This window comes from Mya arenaria, chromosome 12, assembly GCF_026914265.1.
Source record: "Mya arenaria isolate MELC-2E11 chromosome 12, ASM2691426v1".
NCBI lineage: Eukaryota > Metazoa > Mollusca > Bivalvia > Myida > Myidae > Mya > Mya arenaria.
The window spans coordinates 17,803,873-17,819,826 of record NC_069133.1 but is presented as its reverse complement, the minus strand read 5'-3'; the positions used below and the strand labels follow the sequence as shown (position 1 = coordinate 17,819,826).

Here is a 15,954-nt window from a genome sequence, read left to right as displayed (position 1 = left end):
GACAAAAAATAAAAAAGTTGTCAAAATGGTCAGTCTTTGAGAGTGCAGCTCCAAGAGTTTGTTCAAATGACTTTGAATGATAAAAAATATTTGGTACAATTACGGTATTACTAATGTTATTTAAGGAAGCTTTGAATATCCAATTTTAACAATATGATTAAATACATGTTTAAACCCTTACTCTTTGTTAGCCCACCACTTAGTGGTAGAAGGTAGGTCAACTGCTCAAACGCATTTTCTCGAGATTGCTTCATATTCTATTTTACAAAAAAATAACATGATTAAAAGTTTGAGAAAAAAACAACAACTTTGATTAATTGCTTAGTTGCTTTGAAATGCATTTTCTACTAACTTTTACTACCAACTGCATGCATTTGCCACTCATTTGTCTACTCTATTTTAAAAAAAATGTATGCCATCATTATTAAAATACATTGAGTAATAGTTAAAGGTTCCAAGTACGCATTTTCCAAAATAAATGGTTTTGGAGTGTCCCAGACACACTGTCCATTTGTTTGGTAAATGCATATTTATAACCCTTTACTCAGCTTAGTGTTTGAGATTATGTTTTGTCTATTGATCCAGCAGCTATTTAAATCTACTGATTCACCTGTTTTAAATCAATAATGGCAGACTGCTGATTTCACAAAATAACTGTAGGGCAGATTTTTACAATTCTGCCATCTGATTTGACAAAATATAATTTTGAACACTAAATGCTTTTAAGCATTAAAAAGGTAACACAATTGCTTAAGTGTGTTTTCATCAAATGCGTATTGTTTCTACTAAACTAAGACAATAAGAAATAACATTGACTGCATAAATATTGAATAATTATTTAAAAAAAGAAAGAAATTAATTTCACACATCCTACTAAAGACAGGGAAGAAGGGAAAAGGCAGCTGCAATTTCAAGCAGTCATCAGCATCATAACATTTACAATATCAAAAGAATCATACATGAGCTTTTACTGTCCTAAAATAAGATGATTTTTGCTATTCTCCTCCAGTTACTCACCCACTGGTCTTGGGAAGGCCAAGTCTGCTATGGAGGCTGCCAGGGCCAAAAAGTCGAAGCTGATGACCTCACAGAAGGAGGAGAATGATGTCATACAGGGCATGCCAGAATGGGAACCAGAAAGGGGGACCAGGCCAACATCTGAGAAGCAGCAAGGAACCAACAGGGAAGCCAGGGTAAGTGAGAAATAGTGTGTTGGTTGGTGAACTGGGAACCAGAAAGGGGTACCAGACTAACATCTGAGAAGCAGCAAGGAACCAACAGGGAAGCCATGGTAAGTGGGAAATAGTGTGTAGGTTGGTAAACTGGGAACCAGAAAGGGGGACCAGACTAACATCTGAGAAGCAGCAGGGAACCAATATGGAGGCCAGGGTAAGTGGAGAATATTGGGTAGGTTGTTGAACTGGGAACCAGAAGGGGAGACCAGTCCAACATCTGAGAAGCAGCAGGGAACCAATAGGGAGGCCAGGGTAAGTTGGGGATAATGAGTAGATTGGTGAACTGGGAACCAGGAGGGGACACCAGGCCAACATCTAAGAAGCAGCTGGGAACCAACAGGGAAGCCAGGGTAAGTTTGGAATACTTGGTAGGTTGGTACTGGGAACCAGAAAGGGGAACCTTTCAACATTTGAGAAGCAGCAGGAAAGTAACAGGGAGGCCAGGGTAAGTGGGGAATATTGGGTAGGTTGGTGAATTGGGAACCAGAAAGAGGGACCAGACCAACATCTGAGAAGCAGCAGGGAACCAACAGGGATACAAGGGTAAGTTGGGGATACTGGGTAGATTGAGGCAGGTGAGAATGAAAAAAGAGACTAGGCTATGGGTGGCTGATAATAGGCTCAGGATGAGTAGTAGTTTGTTCAAAGATCAGGGAACAACAGTTCCTTTACAGTTATCTGAGTTATAATGGGGCAGATTGTTTGAAAATTACAAAGTTTGAATTTAGACATTAATTTACTTGCAATGATCCAGTTTATGAATATATTTTTTTAAATCAAAATCTATTCAATTTGCAATAAACAACTCATAGTAATGTATATTTTATGTTTTTAATATGTTTCCTACAGGAGAAAGCCAAGCGTGATGAGGCCCTGGAGAGAGATGAGATTTATAAAACACCCACCCCCATACCAGAGGACAACTCAACATGGCTGCAGGTTCAGGAGCTGGAGGTAAACTTAAACATGTCTTATAAACCTTACCATGTTTTACAAACCTAAATCTTACTGCTTTTTTTTTATAAACCTAAAGCTTAAGTTGTTACATAAAGCTAAAGACTTATTCTAAACCGTATCATGTTTTGTAAATAAGTATATATTTAAAACATGTTTATAAACTTTTTGTTATGATTATGTTTTTACTGTAAGTACTAATTGTAGATTTATCTAATTACTGTATTAAAATGGCTCTATGTCCATGTTCATGAAATTATTACATTAAATTGCCACCCCTCATTTTATGATAGTTCAAGAAAGTTTTTTCTAAAACAAACCATATATGTTTGTTTGAGCTATTTTGTCAACTATTTTTCTCATGGTTTAGAACCCATATAATATAAGTAAAGAATTCTTTGCACTAGTAAGTATTGGATGTGTGTACATGTGAATATTATTGTTGAAAAAAGCATATTGTACATTATTATTATTATTACAAATGTCAGTCTGTGTTTTTGAAAAAAATAAACGTTGATTATTGCCAGAAATTATATATAATGTAGTATCTTTAATGTTGTTCATTTTGTTGTTAACCAGAATATAAACTTAATTTTATCCTCATATTAATAAATCTAAAAATAATGAAGTTTGCAAAGGTATATAGTTATGTTACATCAGTTTTAACTCCTGTTTTTAAACCCATACAAAATAATTTTTATTTTTTCTTTATTATGAAGAAATAAAAGCTGCAATTTCTAATTTCCTTAGCTGTTTCTGGTATGAACAGTAATCAAACTGTTGTTGAGGGTGGTCTAGTGTTACAGGTGTCCATAACTCTCACTCAAGAGGTTGTACCTTCTCTTGGCCATTCAAAATGGAGAAGGTACAGGTTTCTGCCCAGGAAGCAGGTTCGCGAGTTATCCCAATATCCGCTTACAGCTGTCTTTGGGAAGTTCGGGATTAGATTATTAAGTAGAAACTAAACTAATAGTAACTGTATTTCAGTCATTCAAAGAGGAAGACAAGCAGTATGCAGAGATCAAGAAAAACCTTCGTGTCTCCATCAAGGACATGCGTAAAACTGTTAGTTGATAAATTTTTGTCTTCTTTTTAAGACGCTCGAAAATTATTTTTAACTCATTTGACTTTAATGATAAAAAAATAACATATGATTTAAATACCGATAAAAAAATGTTAGCCGTTATAAATGTGTTTTTTAATTAATAGCTATTCCCAAGTTAAAAAAGCACCAAACATTGTTCATATTTTTATATTCATGAATTTCACCTTTGAATATATATATATTATATATATATAACTTTCGTGAAAAACTAAGTAATTTGATTCCATGTTTTTTTAGCTACAAAGCATGTTGCGTAACAACGAGACCCTACCAGACATAGAGCAGCTCAACCATCATGAGTTTGACCTTGACATTGAGGAGCAGCTTAGACTTCAGGCTGAGGCTGACCTTGAGGTTGAGAGGGTAAGTTTTGTAATCGGTTTACCATCAATTATGGTTGGTTTCATAGTGAATTAAAGATTTATCGTTGGTTTTACTGTTAATAACTATGAGTCATGGTTTGGAAAGTGTGAGTGGCACATCAATTTTTATAGCAGGCAGTAATGGGTTTTAAAATTGTGTTTTCAAATCCATTGCTTCTAAGAAAACGTTGTTAAAATATGCAAATAAACTATATAAGTTATTTATATAGGTATGTTTTACTGAAATCAATATTTGAGGGATCAGCCCAAACCTTGCGTTACTTGGTATAAAAATAGAAGGAGTTACATCCTTTTTGCAATGAGCTTTCCAATAGCTGTTAATAATTGTTTCCAATAAATGAGCTTGATTGCTTTGTTCCCAGGTTCGTGAGGAGATAGAGTTTGAGAACTTGGCAAAGATGTACCTGCGTGAGATGATCAAAAGGGAGTGTTGGGATGAGATGGTTGTCAAGGGAAGGGCTGTACAGGTATAAATTATTACATAGTATTTGCTTTATTATTAAGAGACTTAATCAAATGTTAAGAGTATGAAAACAGTCAGGTATACATTTGCACCTCTCATCCTAGAGGTTGTGGGTTCGATCCCCACCAGTAAAACATTCTCATGATTTCTCTAAATGGTTCTTGTTTTCCAGGAAACAGACTCAAGCACGATTTTTTAAGCTTTTGTCACAATCATGTTAAAAGAAATTAGTATAAATTAAGTCGAATATTCAACTTAATGTAAAGTTCATAACAAAAATTTGAAAATTGGTTCATGTCATTCATAGGAATGCAATTGGCAGCAAACAATTTCAAGACAGAAGTCAATGCAAACGTTTGGCCGATTGTTCAAATTTTTCTTAACTTAAAAACATTGTTAACTCCGTCGTTGTTAACTTTAACATTGTCATTGCACTGGATGTTTAATTGATACACTTGTGAACTGTATTTCTTACAAAATTTGAGACAACTGTTTCAGCTGTACTTGTTTTCTGCAAACATACAAGCACATCATAAAATATTTCACCTACTACCAGTAAAGTTAAACTATTCTGTTAACAATGTTGTTAACTTTGAGAAAGTTCTGAACAATTGGACAATTGATTTTATTAAGTTAAAAGTGGAGTTTGTCCTGACGAAATTATGTCTTCATTGGTTTGTAGTTTTAAAAGTAGTATTGAAGTATGTTGAGGTTTTGTATACTTATTATATGTGGTTTTCTATAGGCCTTCAACTCCAACTTGGAAGTGAGTAACTTCCCAATGCGTGAGCGACCCAAGGAAACAAAACAGCTGTTGGAAACCGTCACCAAACGGAGGCAGATTGAAATCGCCGAAGAAAAGGTATGATGATTTTTATGCCATAAAATAGCATTGTTTTTATCAGGATGGTTTTTGCTTGCAATTATTAGTACTTTTGTAAGGTTTTGGAAAGTGGAAAAAGTCAATGTTTCTCAGAATTTCAGTTAGATGATCTGGGCCTATAATTGTGAACAGCCTCAAGTCCAAGTCTTGACTCAGACTGAGAAAAATACTTTTTTAAATTACAAAGAATCATCTTTGTTGAGTTGGTTTTATAAAAATATATTTAACAATACAATTTCAAATAGTTATTTTATCAACAATACTCAAAATCATCAATGTTGAGTTGGTTTTATAAAAATAAATGTAAATAACTATACAATTTCAAATAGTAATTGTTATCAACAATACTCAGCTGGAAGTACAGGTACAATGAAAAGAAGATTTGCAGTTTTATACCTTGAGACTGAATTCAGACTTGGAGACTGTTCGTTAAAATTGGTCTCGGACTTGATGTTTTTTTACAACTTTTATTTAATCTATTTTTCTTATACCTTATTACACATTTGAAGTATTTTTAATCTGTTGTGGGTTGAAATAGTTATTACTTTTCAAGTTTTTTTAGGGTGTATTGGTAATAAATATTATATTCATTATTTAGCAAATATATCATACTGACATTTGTTGTATTTAGGCTCTTGAGGATAAACCTCTACCTGTTATTAAGAAAAAGAAGGTACATGTATAGAAAAACTGAGTTTTTATTAGATCTTTCTGGTTGTTTGTAAACTAAACAGCTACAATAACTGTGTAACAAGGAAATACAAGATAATTGTGTCTCAATTCGAAAAAGCTGAGTAACGAAAAGTAGATGTTTAAGAAGTTTCTAGCAATTCAATCTAGTTATAACATTGCAAAATTTTCTCGTTGAACAGAGAATTACAAAATTAAACATTTTTTTTAGTTTTTGAGAGATTTGCACTTCAGTTATTACCGTAAATGACTGGGTATAAGACGGTAGGGAGTATTAGACGCAGGGAAAAAAATCTGTGAAAAGTCCAAGAAAAAAACTTTTAATCTATGTTTTTGGTTAAAAGACGCATAGAAAAGATGTCAAATCGTCTGGCATTTTCGGTCACCATGTTTGTTGACAGTGACAAAAAAAAAATTGTCAACACCTACAGAAAAGAATAAAGAATGAGACAAAGTGTGAAAAAACAAGATCATTATCGCAACAGTATGTAGCATTGGTATGTTAAACAGGATAAAGGCAGTCGAGTTTTTCACACCTTCGAGTACAACTGACAAAAAATATCTTGACAGTGCCCAACTTTGCTTTTACAACTTTTACTGGGTATTATACGCAGGCATTTTTTGCATCGAAATCTGAGGGAAAACGGGCGTCTAATACCCAGTCATTTACGGTACTGTATGTGTTTTTAAGAATATACCTGACAAGCAAACACAGGGTCATATTCTAAATATGATATAGGCAAGAAATATGACATCTTCATTTTTTTTATGTCTGAAAACATCATGACAGTGCCCCATGGTGTAATGGTTTTTTTTAGACTATATAACGGCATTGTAACATTTTACGTACCATAATGCAATTTTATGTTTGTGTGAAATATATCGAATATGATGCCAATTAGTTAACTCAAAGATTTATGATAAGACCCATATCTTGTTGATGAGGTTCATGCCAGTCTATGACCACGCTTACATTGAGACACAACTTGTTATTAACCAGAACTTTCTAGATCAGCTATATGTACATGTGTGTTATAATTGTCGTAATTTTGAATTGTTAGCTCGTGTGCATTTTGTAGAAAATGTTTTAATTTAAAAAAACATGTTTCTCTCTTAATGTCAAGATAAGAATGTAGAAATTTCAGTTACCGTAAATACCTGTCCATTTCAACAATGACATTGTCTGCCGGTAGTCTTTAGCCTGAGGCAACTAATTTTGATACCCAATTACAACAATTAATCAACCTTTTCTCAAATTGTACAGGATTGTTTTGCTTCTTAATTTATGGGTTATGGGACTGGTAACGATGTCATTAACTTTTAACTTTTGCTTCACTAAGTCTTTTATGATTTATCCTGCTTCTAAGTTTCATATAGTTTAAATTGATAATTTATGGCCCTTATTCACGTCCTGAATTGTTGAAGTCTCAGACTCTGTTAGTTTGAGTTTGAGACTCAGCCTCGGGCCCCGATTTCTCGAAACTTCTTAAGCTAAACAGGCTTAAGTAGCTTATTTCAATTAGCCAAAATACATACTTAAATTTAATTTAATCAATGAAAAATGGTTCAATGTAATAAACAAACAGATAATTCCTATCTAAAGTATAAAAATTCTTAAAGAAGTAAATATTAAGCAAATTATTGAAAAACAAAAATAGTGAGTTTAGCTTAATCCTGTTACAAGAGACTTAAGAAGTTTCGAGAAATTGGGACCAGCCTCAGAAAAGCTTAATCTCAGCTTAATCTGCGGCAAATGTGCTATTATAGGAGCAAAATGATAAAAAGGATGAATCAGTGATAAATAATCTATTCTATAATCAGGCACACTTCTATAAATTCAAAATTAGTTATATAATAGATATTTTGAAACATCTAAGAATTCATTTTTCTGAGCCTGTCAGGGTCTAAATCACAGACTCAAGAAGTTAGTCAATATGAACCAAGGATGTTTTAGATACATTAACGTATATTCAGAGCCTGTTTCAATGAAATGTATCTTAATGATGACATTTTTTTTTGAATAATTTACATACTTTAGTAAATGTATTTTAATTTGCCAACTAACTGGAACTTACACATTGATTGCAAATTAATTCTATCTCATCTAATCTCTCTGTTTTTATTTATTTACTTTTTGATAAAAAGGGGACATAATTTTATTCTTTGAAATCCTGAGATAAAAATGTTAGTGTATTTTTTCTGTTTTAACCAGCGTTCAAAATAAGCACAAGGGCTTGCTCAAATTCTGGATTTTATATATAAGCAGGGCTTTTTTAATATTTCGATGCATAGCACTCATGTAAACATTCAGGGTTGTTCATCCAAAAGTTTTATTTCAATAGCTGTTTTAACAATTTGGGCACAAAATATATAATTAAAAGTATGCAATATTGTTGCACAATTTTACAATCGGAGTCTCTTAAAGGCTGTCAGATTTTTGAAAGTATGGCCAAAAAGTTACCTGAATTATTAATATAGCAATTGTATGGATTCTTTGAAGATGTGCATGGTTTGTGTATGATATTCAGAACTGTAACTTATTATATTATTAAGTAAGGGCTAACACTATTTTATAAGGGTAAACTTGGTCAGACACGATTTCAAATTGCAGCCAACAAAAGCACAATTATAAATTGTTTGGCATAAGTCTTGACCAACTCATGAAAATACACCCAACTCAAAAGTTTTTTAAGCTGCTTTGGTGGTCATATATTTTTTTTCAATCCTCATTAGACGTTAATAATAGTGATATAGTGTTATAGGTACCATGATATAGGTCGGTTTGGTACAGAATCCCGGTTCTCAAAAACAAAAATTAGAAAAAAACCTTTGCCTACCTATTTACCCAATCTTTCGGGAAATGCAAATAGAAAAAAAACAACTTTTTTTTGGCCTTACGGAATTAAGGGGCTGTGGTGATCATCTATTGATTTATATTTACGTGTTCCAAAGTTCATGTAGATAATGATTCTCAATGGTCACATTCTGTTTTGAAGGACCTAAACTTGTAATGTTTGAAGTAGACTGTAACCCTATTTAGCTATGTTTTGCAATTTGATTTAGTTTGTTCGCTATCATGTGTGATTGGTTCTCATAACAGTGTGGCTTTTACTAATTCTTTTGTAGGCTAGAAAAGAAACTCTAGAAATCACAACCAAGCTAGTGCCAACAACAGCGGTAAGTAGAGATACTAATAGACTAAGTGAATAAATGTAACCTTCACAAACGATTGAATGCACTTTTGCGGTATACAGTGGTCGAATTTAGCACAAGCCCGCAAGCCCGTCACTGGTAAAATGCTTACCAGTCTTGCTCAAATTATGGATTTTATGCAAAAGGGCTTGTTAAAAATGTAATGCCAAGCATTGGTATATGAATTTGGGCTTGTTCATCCAAAAGACTAATTTCGATGACTGGACAGTATATACAGTCGAACCTCGTTATGTCGGCTTTTTCGGGACCTAGTGAAAAAAGTCGAGATAACGAAAAGTTGACTCATCCGAATTACAAAAAATATCACCAATACCAACACGTTGTTTACATCCACAATTGAACGGTCTTGTTAAATATTTTCATCGTGAAAACAGGAAACTTATTATTGAAAAATATAAAGTGAAACAAAAGAAGAATTATTTGTGTCAACTTTATTTCTTTTATGTTTATGGATCACAAAAAACACATATAAAACCACAATTGCATACATTTGTACATTGTAAGATTTTATACCGGGTCCTTCTCTGAATTGGTCGAACAGAGCAGTGAAACTGACATTTTGAAGTTATTCTTTCGGGATTGATATCTAATCAATAAAATGTTCATGTTTTATACAAAGAGCTCGAGCAATAAATGTCTGTTTAATTAAATACATAAACAAACAATTTTAATTATTCGCACTTACCAATTACATTTTTGTATCCCCCAATTATGACAGTTTGTTATGTTGACACGCACGGTATTTTGCAACATGCCGCAAACAGTCATGAATATTTTCACACCTACGTCTCAATCTACTGTTTGACATAAAGAACATAGGAAATGTGTGAAATTCGACCACTGGGACTGAAAAACGAGGTGGACATAGCGAAAAAGTCGAGATAAAAAAATCGACACAAACATATTTATTTTATATGGAATAAGAAGGAATAAATTTGGGACCGGAAAAAAAAGTCGACATAACCGGAAAGTCGACTTATCCAACGTCGACATAGCGAGGTTCGACTGTACATTTATCATACTTATTTTAAGAGCTGGTCTGTTTTTCAAAGAAGATTAAAACAATGGTGTGACAGAAACCAATTTCATTGCCCATGTCTTCAGCGTGCGAAACTTAAGGCCATAACTCAAAACGCTTTCATGATATTCTTATGAAAATTAGTACACACATTGCCAGTGAGAGTAATCCATCCATAATTTAACCTACATTTCCTTACAGTTTGTAAAAACATGGTATTCAATATGCTTAACACAAAAATTCATGTACCAATAATAAATTTTAGAAATTTGAAAATTTATTTAATTCATATTGTGCAGTTGTGCAAATTTACATATGATTTATTTGAACTATGCATTTCATTTTAGTTGTTCTTTAGTATGTTACTACAGAAAAAATATGGATATAAAGTAGTAAGATTCATTAATTGACTTTTGTTAATTCAAGTTATGTTCATGTTGATATTTCTGTGTTACAAGTTGGAAGTTATACTGCAAACATTTCTCATAGCCGTTTTGATTGAGACAACAGTAGAGCTTCCGAAAATGGTAGAGGTCTTCCAAACTGTTCATTTGTCAGTCTTTAGGGAACTGTTCAAGATATCGATTTGAAGAGGCGGCATTGAGAAGATGAAGTAAAATAGTGGAAGACATGCAGCACAATATCGAGAGTCTTAATAATGGTTCAAAATGACTAATAAATTCAACATAGGGCCAATAAAAGAAAAACAGAAACTCTGGGATGAAATGTTTGTTGTTGTTGTTGTTTCAATTTTATACTAGTATATAGTTATTATCATATTTTTATTTTAATCAATAGTTGTACAAAAATGGCAGGGGCGTTATTTTATTTAAGAAAAAGTTATTTTTTCTGCTGCCAGAGATTTCATCTTTGATATTAAGATCATCTTTTGTATGACAAAGATCTCACCCACTGCTGATGGGGCACCTGCACCCACTGACATTTCTGATCCTCGACACAATGTGGCTGTCATGAGTATTTACACGGTACCCAATGTGGTGTAATGAGTATTGCTGTAGTCTGACCTGCCATGAGTACTGTACTACTTTTGTCAGCTATTTTATGAGTATTTGCATGGTCCGCAAGTACTGAATGTGGTGTAATGCATATTGCTGTAGTCTGACCTGCCATGAGTACTCGCAGATATTGAAATCTCATATGAAATTTTGCTTCTCGAAAGTGTTCAAAATAATCCTTATAGACATAGAAGGACGTTTCCAATCCATGGTGTAAACATCCATGATATTTATTAACTTTAAATCTGATCACATGTTCAAAATTAATTCAATTAGGTCAGTAAAGTATAATGGATGAACAAACAGAAACCCATTGTGGATAATTGCTTCTTTTAATTGAGTTGAAAGTTTTAAATATAAAATTAAATAAAAGTTTTAATAAAACAACTTTAAAATTAATAATTATTTAAGGCAATGTGCTGTTGTTTTTATACGCCCATCTTACGATGGCCGTATTATGGGAACACCCATGGCGGGCGGGCGGCGGGCGGGCGGGCGACTCCACAATGTTGTCCGCTCTCTAACTTGAACATTTCTCATCCAATTTCCACCAAACTTCATGAAAGTGTTTGTTGGTGAAATATCTAGGTCAAGTTCGATAACCAGCCAAATCGCTTTAGGCACTCCAGAGTTATGGCCCCCTGAATTTGTCAAAATTGGCCATTTTAGCTTTGTCCGCTCTCTAACTTGATCATTTCTCATCCAATTTCCACCAAACGTCATGAAAGTGTTTGTTGGTGAAATATCTCGGTCAAGTTCAATAACCAGCCAAATCGCTTTAGGCACTCCAGAGTTATGGCCCCCTGAATTTGTCAAAATTGTCCATTTTAGCTTTGTCCGCTCTCTAACTTGAACATTTCTCATCCAATTTCCACCAAACTTCATGAAAGTGTTTGTTGGTGAAATATCTAGGTCAAGTTCGATAACCAGCCTAATCGCTTTAGGCACTCCAGAGTTATGGCCCCCTGAATTTATCAAAATTGGCCATTTTAGCTTTGTCTACTCTCAAACTTGAACAGTTTTTATCCGAATTTCACCAAACTTGCTACTATAAATGTTTGTTGGTATATATTCTTGGCAAAGTTCTATAACCAGCCAGGCTCTTCAGGATTATGGCCCTTGAATTGGTCAAAATTTGCCATTTTTGCTTTGTCCACTGTCTAATTTGAACAGTTATCATCTGATCTTCACCAAACTTGCTGAAAATATTTGTTGGTAAAATAAATCGGTCAAGTATGCCAAATCATTTGCTTCTTGAAAAGCTTGCTTCTCAAAGGGCCAATGTGACAGTAAGTTGTCTTAGAATCCAAGAAATTATTGATGGGCGTATTTTGTGAGTGTCACTCTTGTTATATGTTTAATGTATTTCAAGTTGTTAACTATTTTGTTTCAGAGCAATTTCTTGTATTTTGGTTATCATTTAAAATGATGATGTACAGACTTATGTAAATATTTCAATTTTTCAAAAATGTAATTATTGAGATTTTTTGTGATTTTTTTTTTATAATTATATTCTTTCTATTTCCATTAAAATTCCATTAATTTTTATACATATAAATATGTCAACAAATAAGCAATTGTACATACATGCCTTGATAAGATGGCACCATTGCATTTAATATTTTTTGTGACCATATGACATACATGTAGTACTAAGCTGACATGGTCTTTTATTTTCTTGCAGGATGATGAGGGAGGTGAGGGAGAGGATGATGACGGGAAGGAGCAGCCCTCAACCACGGGCAGTCTAGGTATGTGTCCACTTACCCCACCCACCCCAATACAGTGGGGAAATATTGTTATTAAAATGTGCTGAAGTGTTGCGTCATTAGAAAAAGATTTCAGTTTTTTGTTTTAGGTTTTAGGCCAGACACGTTTTTTTTATCAAGTGAATGAGTTCTATATTTACTGTATATGGCTTTTATATTTATCTGAATTAAAGTCTATAAAATTATGTCGATGAATGTGACATGTATAATGATGTTAATATAAGATGAACCATTTTATTTTGGCTTTTGTTTGTATCTTAATAAAAGTCTTATGAATTTGTCAATGAACGTCGCCTGTCCACATTGATATAGATGACAAAAATTATTGTATTCATGTAAGAATTGTTGAAAAAGCCCTAAGAACTTAAGTTTAATAAAAATAATATTTTATTTTATTTTCAAATGCCAAGATTTGCTTCACAATATTAGACAGTTCAGTGTTGTTTTTTCTTGTGTGGCTTGATTAGGTGGATATTTTATGCAGTGAAATATATATTTTATTTTATTTTTTTATTTGACCTGTTTGGGTGTAGCTGCAGTGTGCATTCCATCATCGATCTTATACATATCCAGTGCAAGATCAGGGGCTGTATTCAATATAATTTTTATTCTTATCCTTAGACATGCCTCAATGAATCTATCCAGTCCATAAGTCGATTAATTCAATAAAAACACTTAGATTCTAGTCTGAAAATTAAGTGAAATCTGAAGTGGTTATTGAATATGACCCCAGATCATTTGGCCATGATTCTGTCCAGTTTCAAGTCTGGTTCAAACTCAAGTGGCAAAACTGCAAATCTTAATTTCATTTCAACTTTCTTTCTAGTTGAGAATTTTTGGTGAAATTTTGATGATTTTTTATAGTATCGGAAATTGTGTGATTATTTACATTAATTTGAGCAAAGCGAAGATGATATTTTGTCATTTAATGAAAGTGCTGAGACTAGACTCAGACTTGAGACTGTTTGAAGTCATAGCCCCAGATCTCTGTGTAATTTTGTCAAGATCAGTGCTACTGCATTTTTGAAAATCTTTCTTAGTTATGAAATCGTTCATAGGGGTCAGCTACATCCAGTCATGTAAAAAGATATATCAATTCAATCAGATGTTTTCATTCTGTTTGTTTGCATTACTTAAGTACCATCTTACCATTACATTATATTGAATGACCACAAATTACAATACAGTTGCTGTGGAAGAAATTGTGAAAACACTTTTTGCTCAAAGCAGTTACTTTGATAGGCCAACAATATAAATTAATTGCTAGAAATTTCATCCTTTTTTTTTCTAAAATGGGTGGGGGGGGGATTTTTTTTTTTTTTGACTGTTTGACCCTTAAATATATGTTCATGCTCTTTCTAATTGCATAAGGGACCATAAACATGTCGTTCTAGATGAACCACGAACATGATTGTAACAATTTTCTTTTTTTACATGTGAATGTTATTCATCAACACAGTAGGTATGAATAAACACCATTCCCATTCAGTATCGGACTGATACACAAATACAGACCCTTGAACAACATTTTTGTTTGAGTAAGTAAAATTCAAGGGGCGGTAGAACTGAGGGGGGGGGGGATGAAAATCTATCAAACAATTTATAGTCACCTAAACTATGCATCATTTATGAATTTTTTATGGCACAAGTCTATTGTTATCTATTGATACAATTTGTCTTTCAATGTTGTAATCTAAATGGGTTTGTTCACAGAGATTCTTCCACTGCAATATTTGTAATGATTTACAATCAATTATTTTTTATGAAATCATAATTTCAATGGTTTTGATCAGAAGGTGGATTGCCAGGTAACGTAATGTAGAAAACTCTCAAATAGCTGTTACCTATTCAAATATGTATCATTTATTTTGAAGTCTGTCACACACATGTCATGCTGATTTTATTTGCTGTTTTAATGTACTTGCATTCTCAGAACCCACTCTATTTATGACTTATTACTCCATTTAATGCATTGGGCAAATTAACTGCTGAGACCTCATACTCATGAATAATTAATGAGGTGAAATGCAGATGTTTGATTGAATGAGACCTCATACTCATGAATAATTAATGAGGTTAAATGCAGATGTTTGATTGGATGGCTGAGACATGGCTCAGGCAATATGTAAAATAGGTAAGAAGTTATGTTTGAATATTCATGGATTATGAAGTTTCACCAGCCTATTTTCCCTTGGTATATTTGGTTGAGTAATTGGAATGATATAGCATGGGTTCTGACAATGTGTATGATGTTACCATAGCTTACAGTAATCCTGAATATTCAACTCTTATAGATTCGGACCGTATTGGTAAATTATTAAACCAAAAAAGTTTACAAAAAAGTGATTGGTTTTTATTTTCTGTATTTTTTATTGGACCATAGAACCTTTTTTCGATAATTGTTTATGAAGTTTAAAATATAAAAAATTATGGTCAATTTCATGCATATAAATGCAATTGTTTATTAAACATTATAAAAAAAAAATAAAAAATGGTAGATATGATATACACATGTTATATCAGTAACTGCATGTCTTAATAAATGAGAGGACCACATTCGCAGCTGTTCAAACAAAAAATACAGAAAATGCCAAATTTGGACCCATCACAAAACTGCACAATTGAAACTCTTCGTTGACAATGTTTTCACATGTTTACAAAGTTTTTTGTTTCACAAACATTCTACTAAAAGTATATATCCCATTAAAACAAATTCCTGTCCTTTGTTGAGTTTCACTTTACTCCTGAACGCATATCTTAATACTAAAAAGTAACATGAGTATTACCCTCTCAGTTACATAATAACTGTCCTTACCTAAAGTACTAATACCCTTGAGTGAAAACAGACACAAACACTTGAAATATGACAAATGTTTGTCAAATTATTGACATGCCTTGAAATACTTATATCTATATATATTAATAATATTGAATTTTACTGTAGATAGTATGCAAGGATAGATAATATGCAGGGGGAAAAATATAGTGAGAAAAATAATTTGAAAATTCTTGAGAATAAGAGCATACTACCTATTGTAAAATTCAGTATGTAGTATTTAATTCAATTGGTTCAAAAGCAAACAAATTATGCTATTTCGATGCTTCTTTGACATTTAACATAAAAATTTCACTTGCAGACGGAAAATCATACATACCATATTTCTTGAAGGTTTCTCAGCAGATTTTGCTAAAAAAACCTGGGGATTTTTCCAGTTCAACTAGGGG

The 15,954-nt window shown here is 32.9% G+C and overlaps 1 protein-coding gene across 18 annotated transcripts in view; it reads left to right on the top strand.

The window, feature by feature from the left end:
- Nucleotides 1–15,954, top strand: part of LOC128211223 (cilia- and flagella-associated protein 43-like) — a 65,965-nt gene that overhangs the window by 33,900 nt on the left and 16,111 nt on the right. For 4 of the 18 annotated variants that reach the window (XM_052915762.1, XM_052915756.1, XM_052915759.1 and 1 more), the window contains 12 exons: nucleotides 192–212; nucleotides 1,010–1,193; nucleotides 2,085–2,189; nucleotides 3,177–3,254; nucleotides 3,532–3,657; nucleotides 4,040–4,144; nucleotides 4,886–5,002; nucleotides 5,655–5,696; nucleotides 8,840–8,890; nucleotides 12,645–12,711; nucleotides 14,523–14,537; nucleotides 15,024–15,038. In XM_052915762.1, coding sequence (XP_052771722.1) covers nucleotides 192–212; nucleotides 1,010–1,193; nucleotides 2,085–2,189; nucleotides 3,177–3,254; nucleotides 3,532–3,657; nucleotides 4,040–4,144; nucleotides 4,886–5,002; nucleotides 5,655–5,696; nucleotides 8,840–8,890; nucleotides 12,645–12,711; nucleotides 14,523–14,537; nucleotides 15,024–15,038 — 926 coding nt within the window. The remainder of the gene's footprint in view (nucleotides 1–191; nucleotides 213–1,009; nucleotides 1,194–2,084; nucleotides 2,190–3,176; nucleotides 3,255–3,531; nucleotides 3,658–4,039; nucleotides 4,145–4,885; nucleotides 5,003–5,654; nucleotides 5,697–8,839; nucleotides 8,891–12,644; nucleotides 12,712–14,522; nucleotides 14,538–15,023; nucleotides 15,039–15,954) is intronic. The other 14 variants (XM_052915772.1, XM_052915770.1, XM_052915765.1 and 11 more) reach the window with 12 other exon arrangements.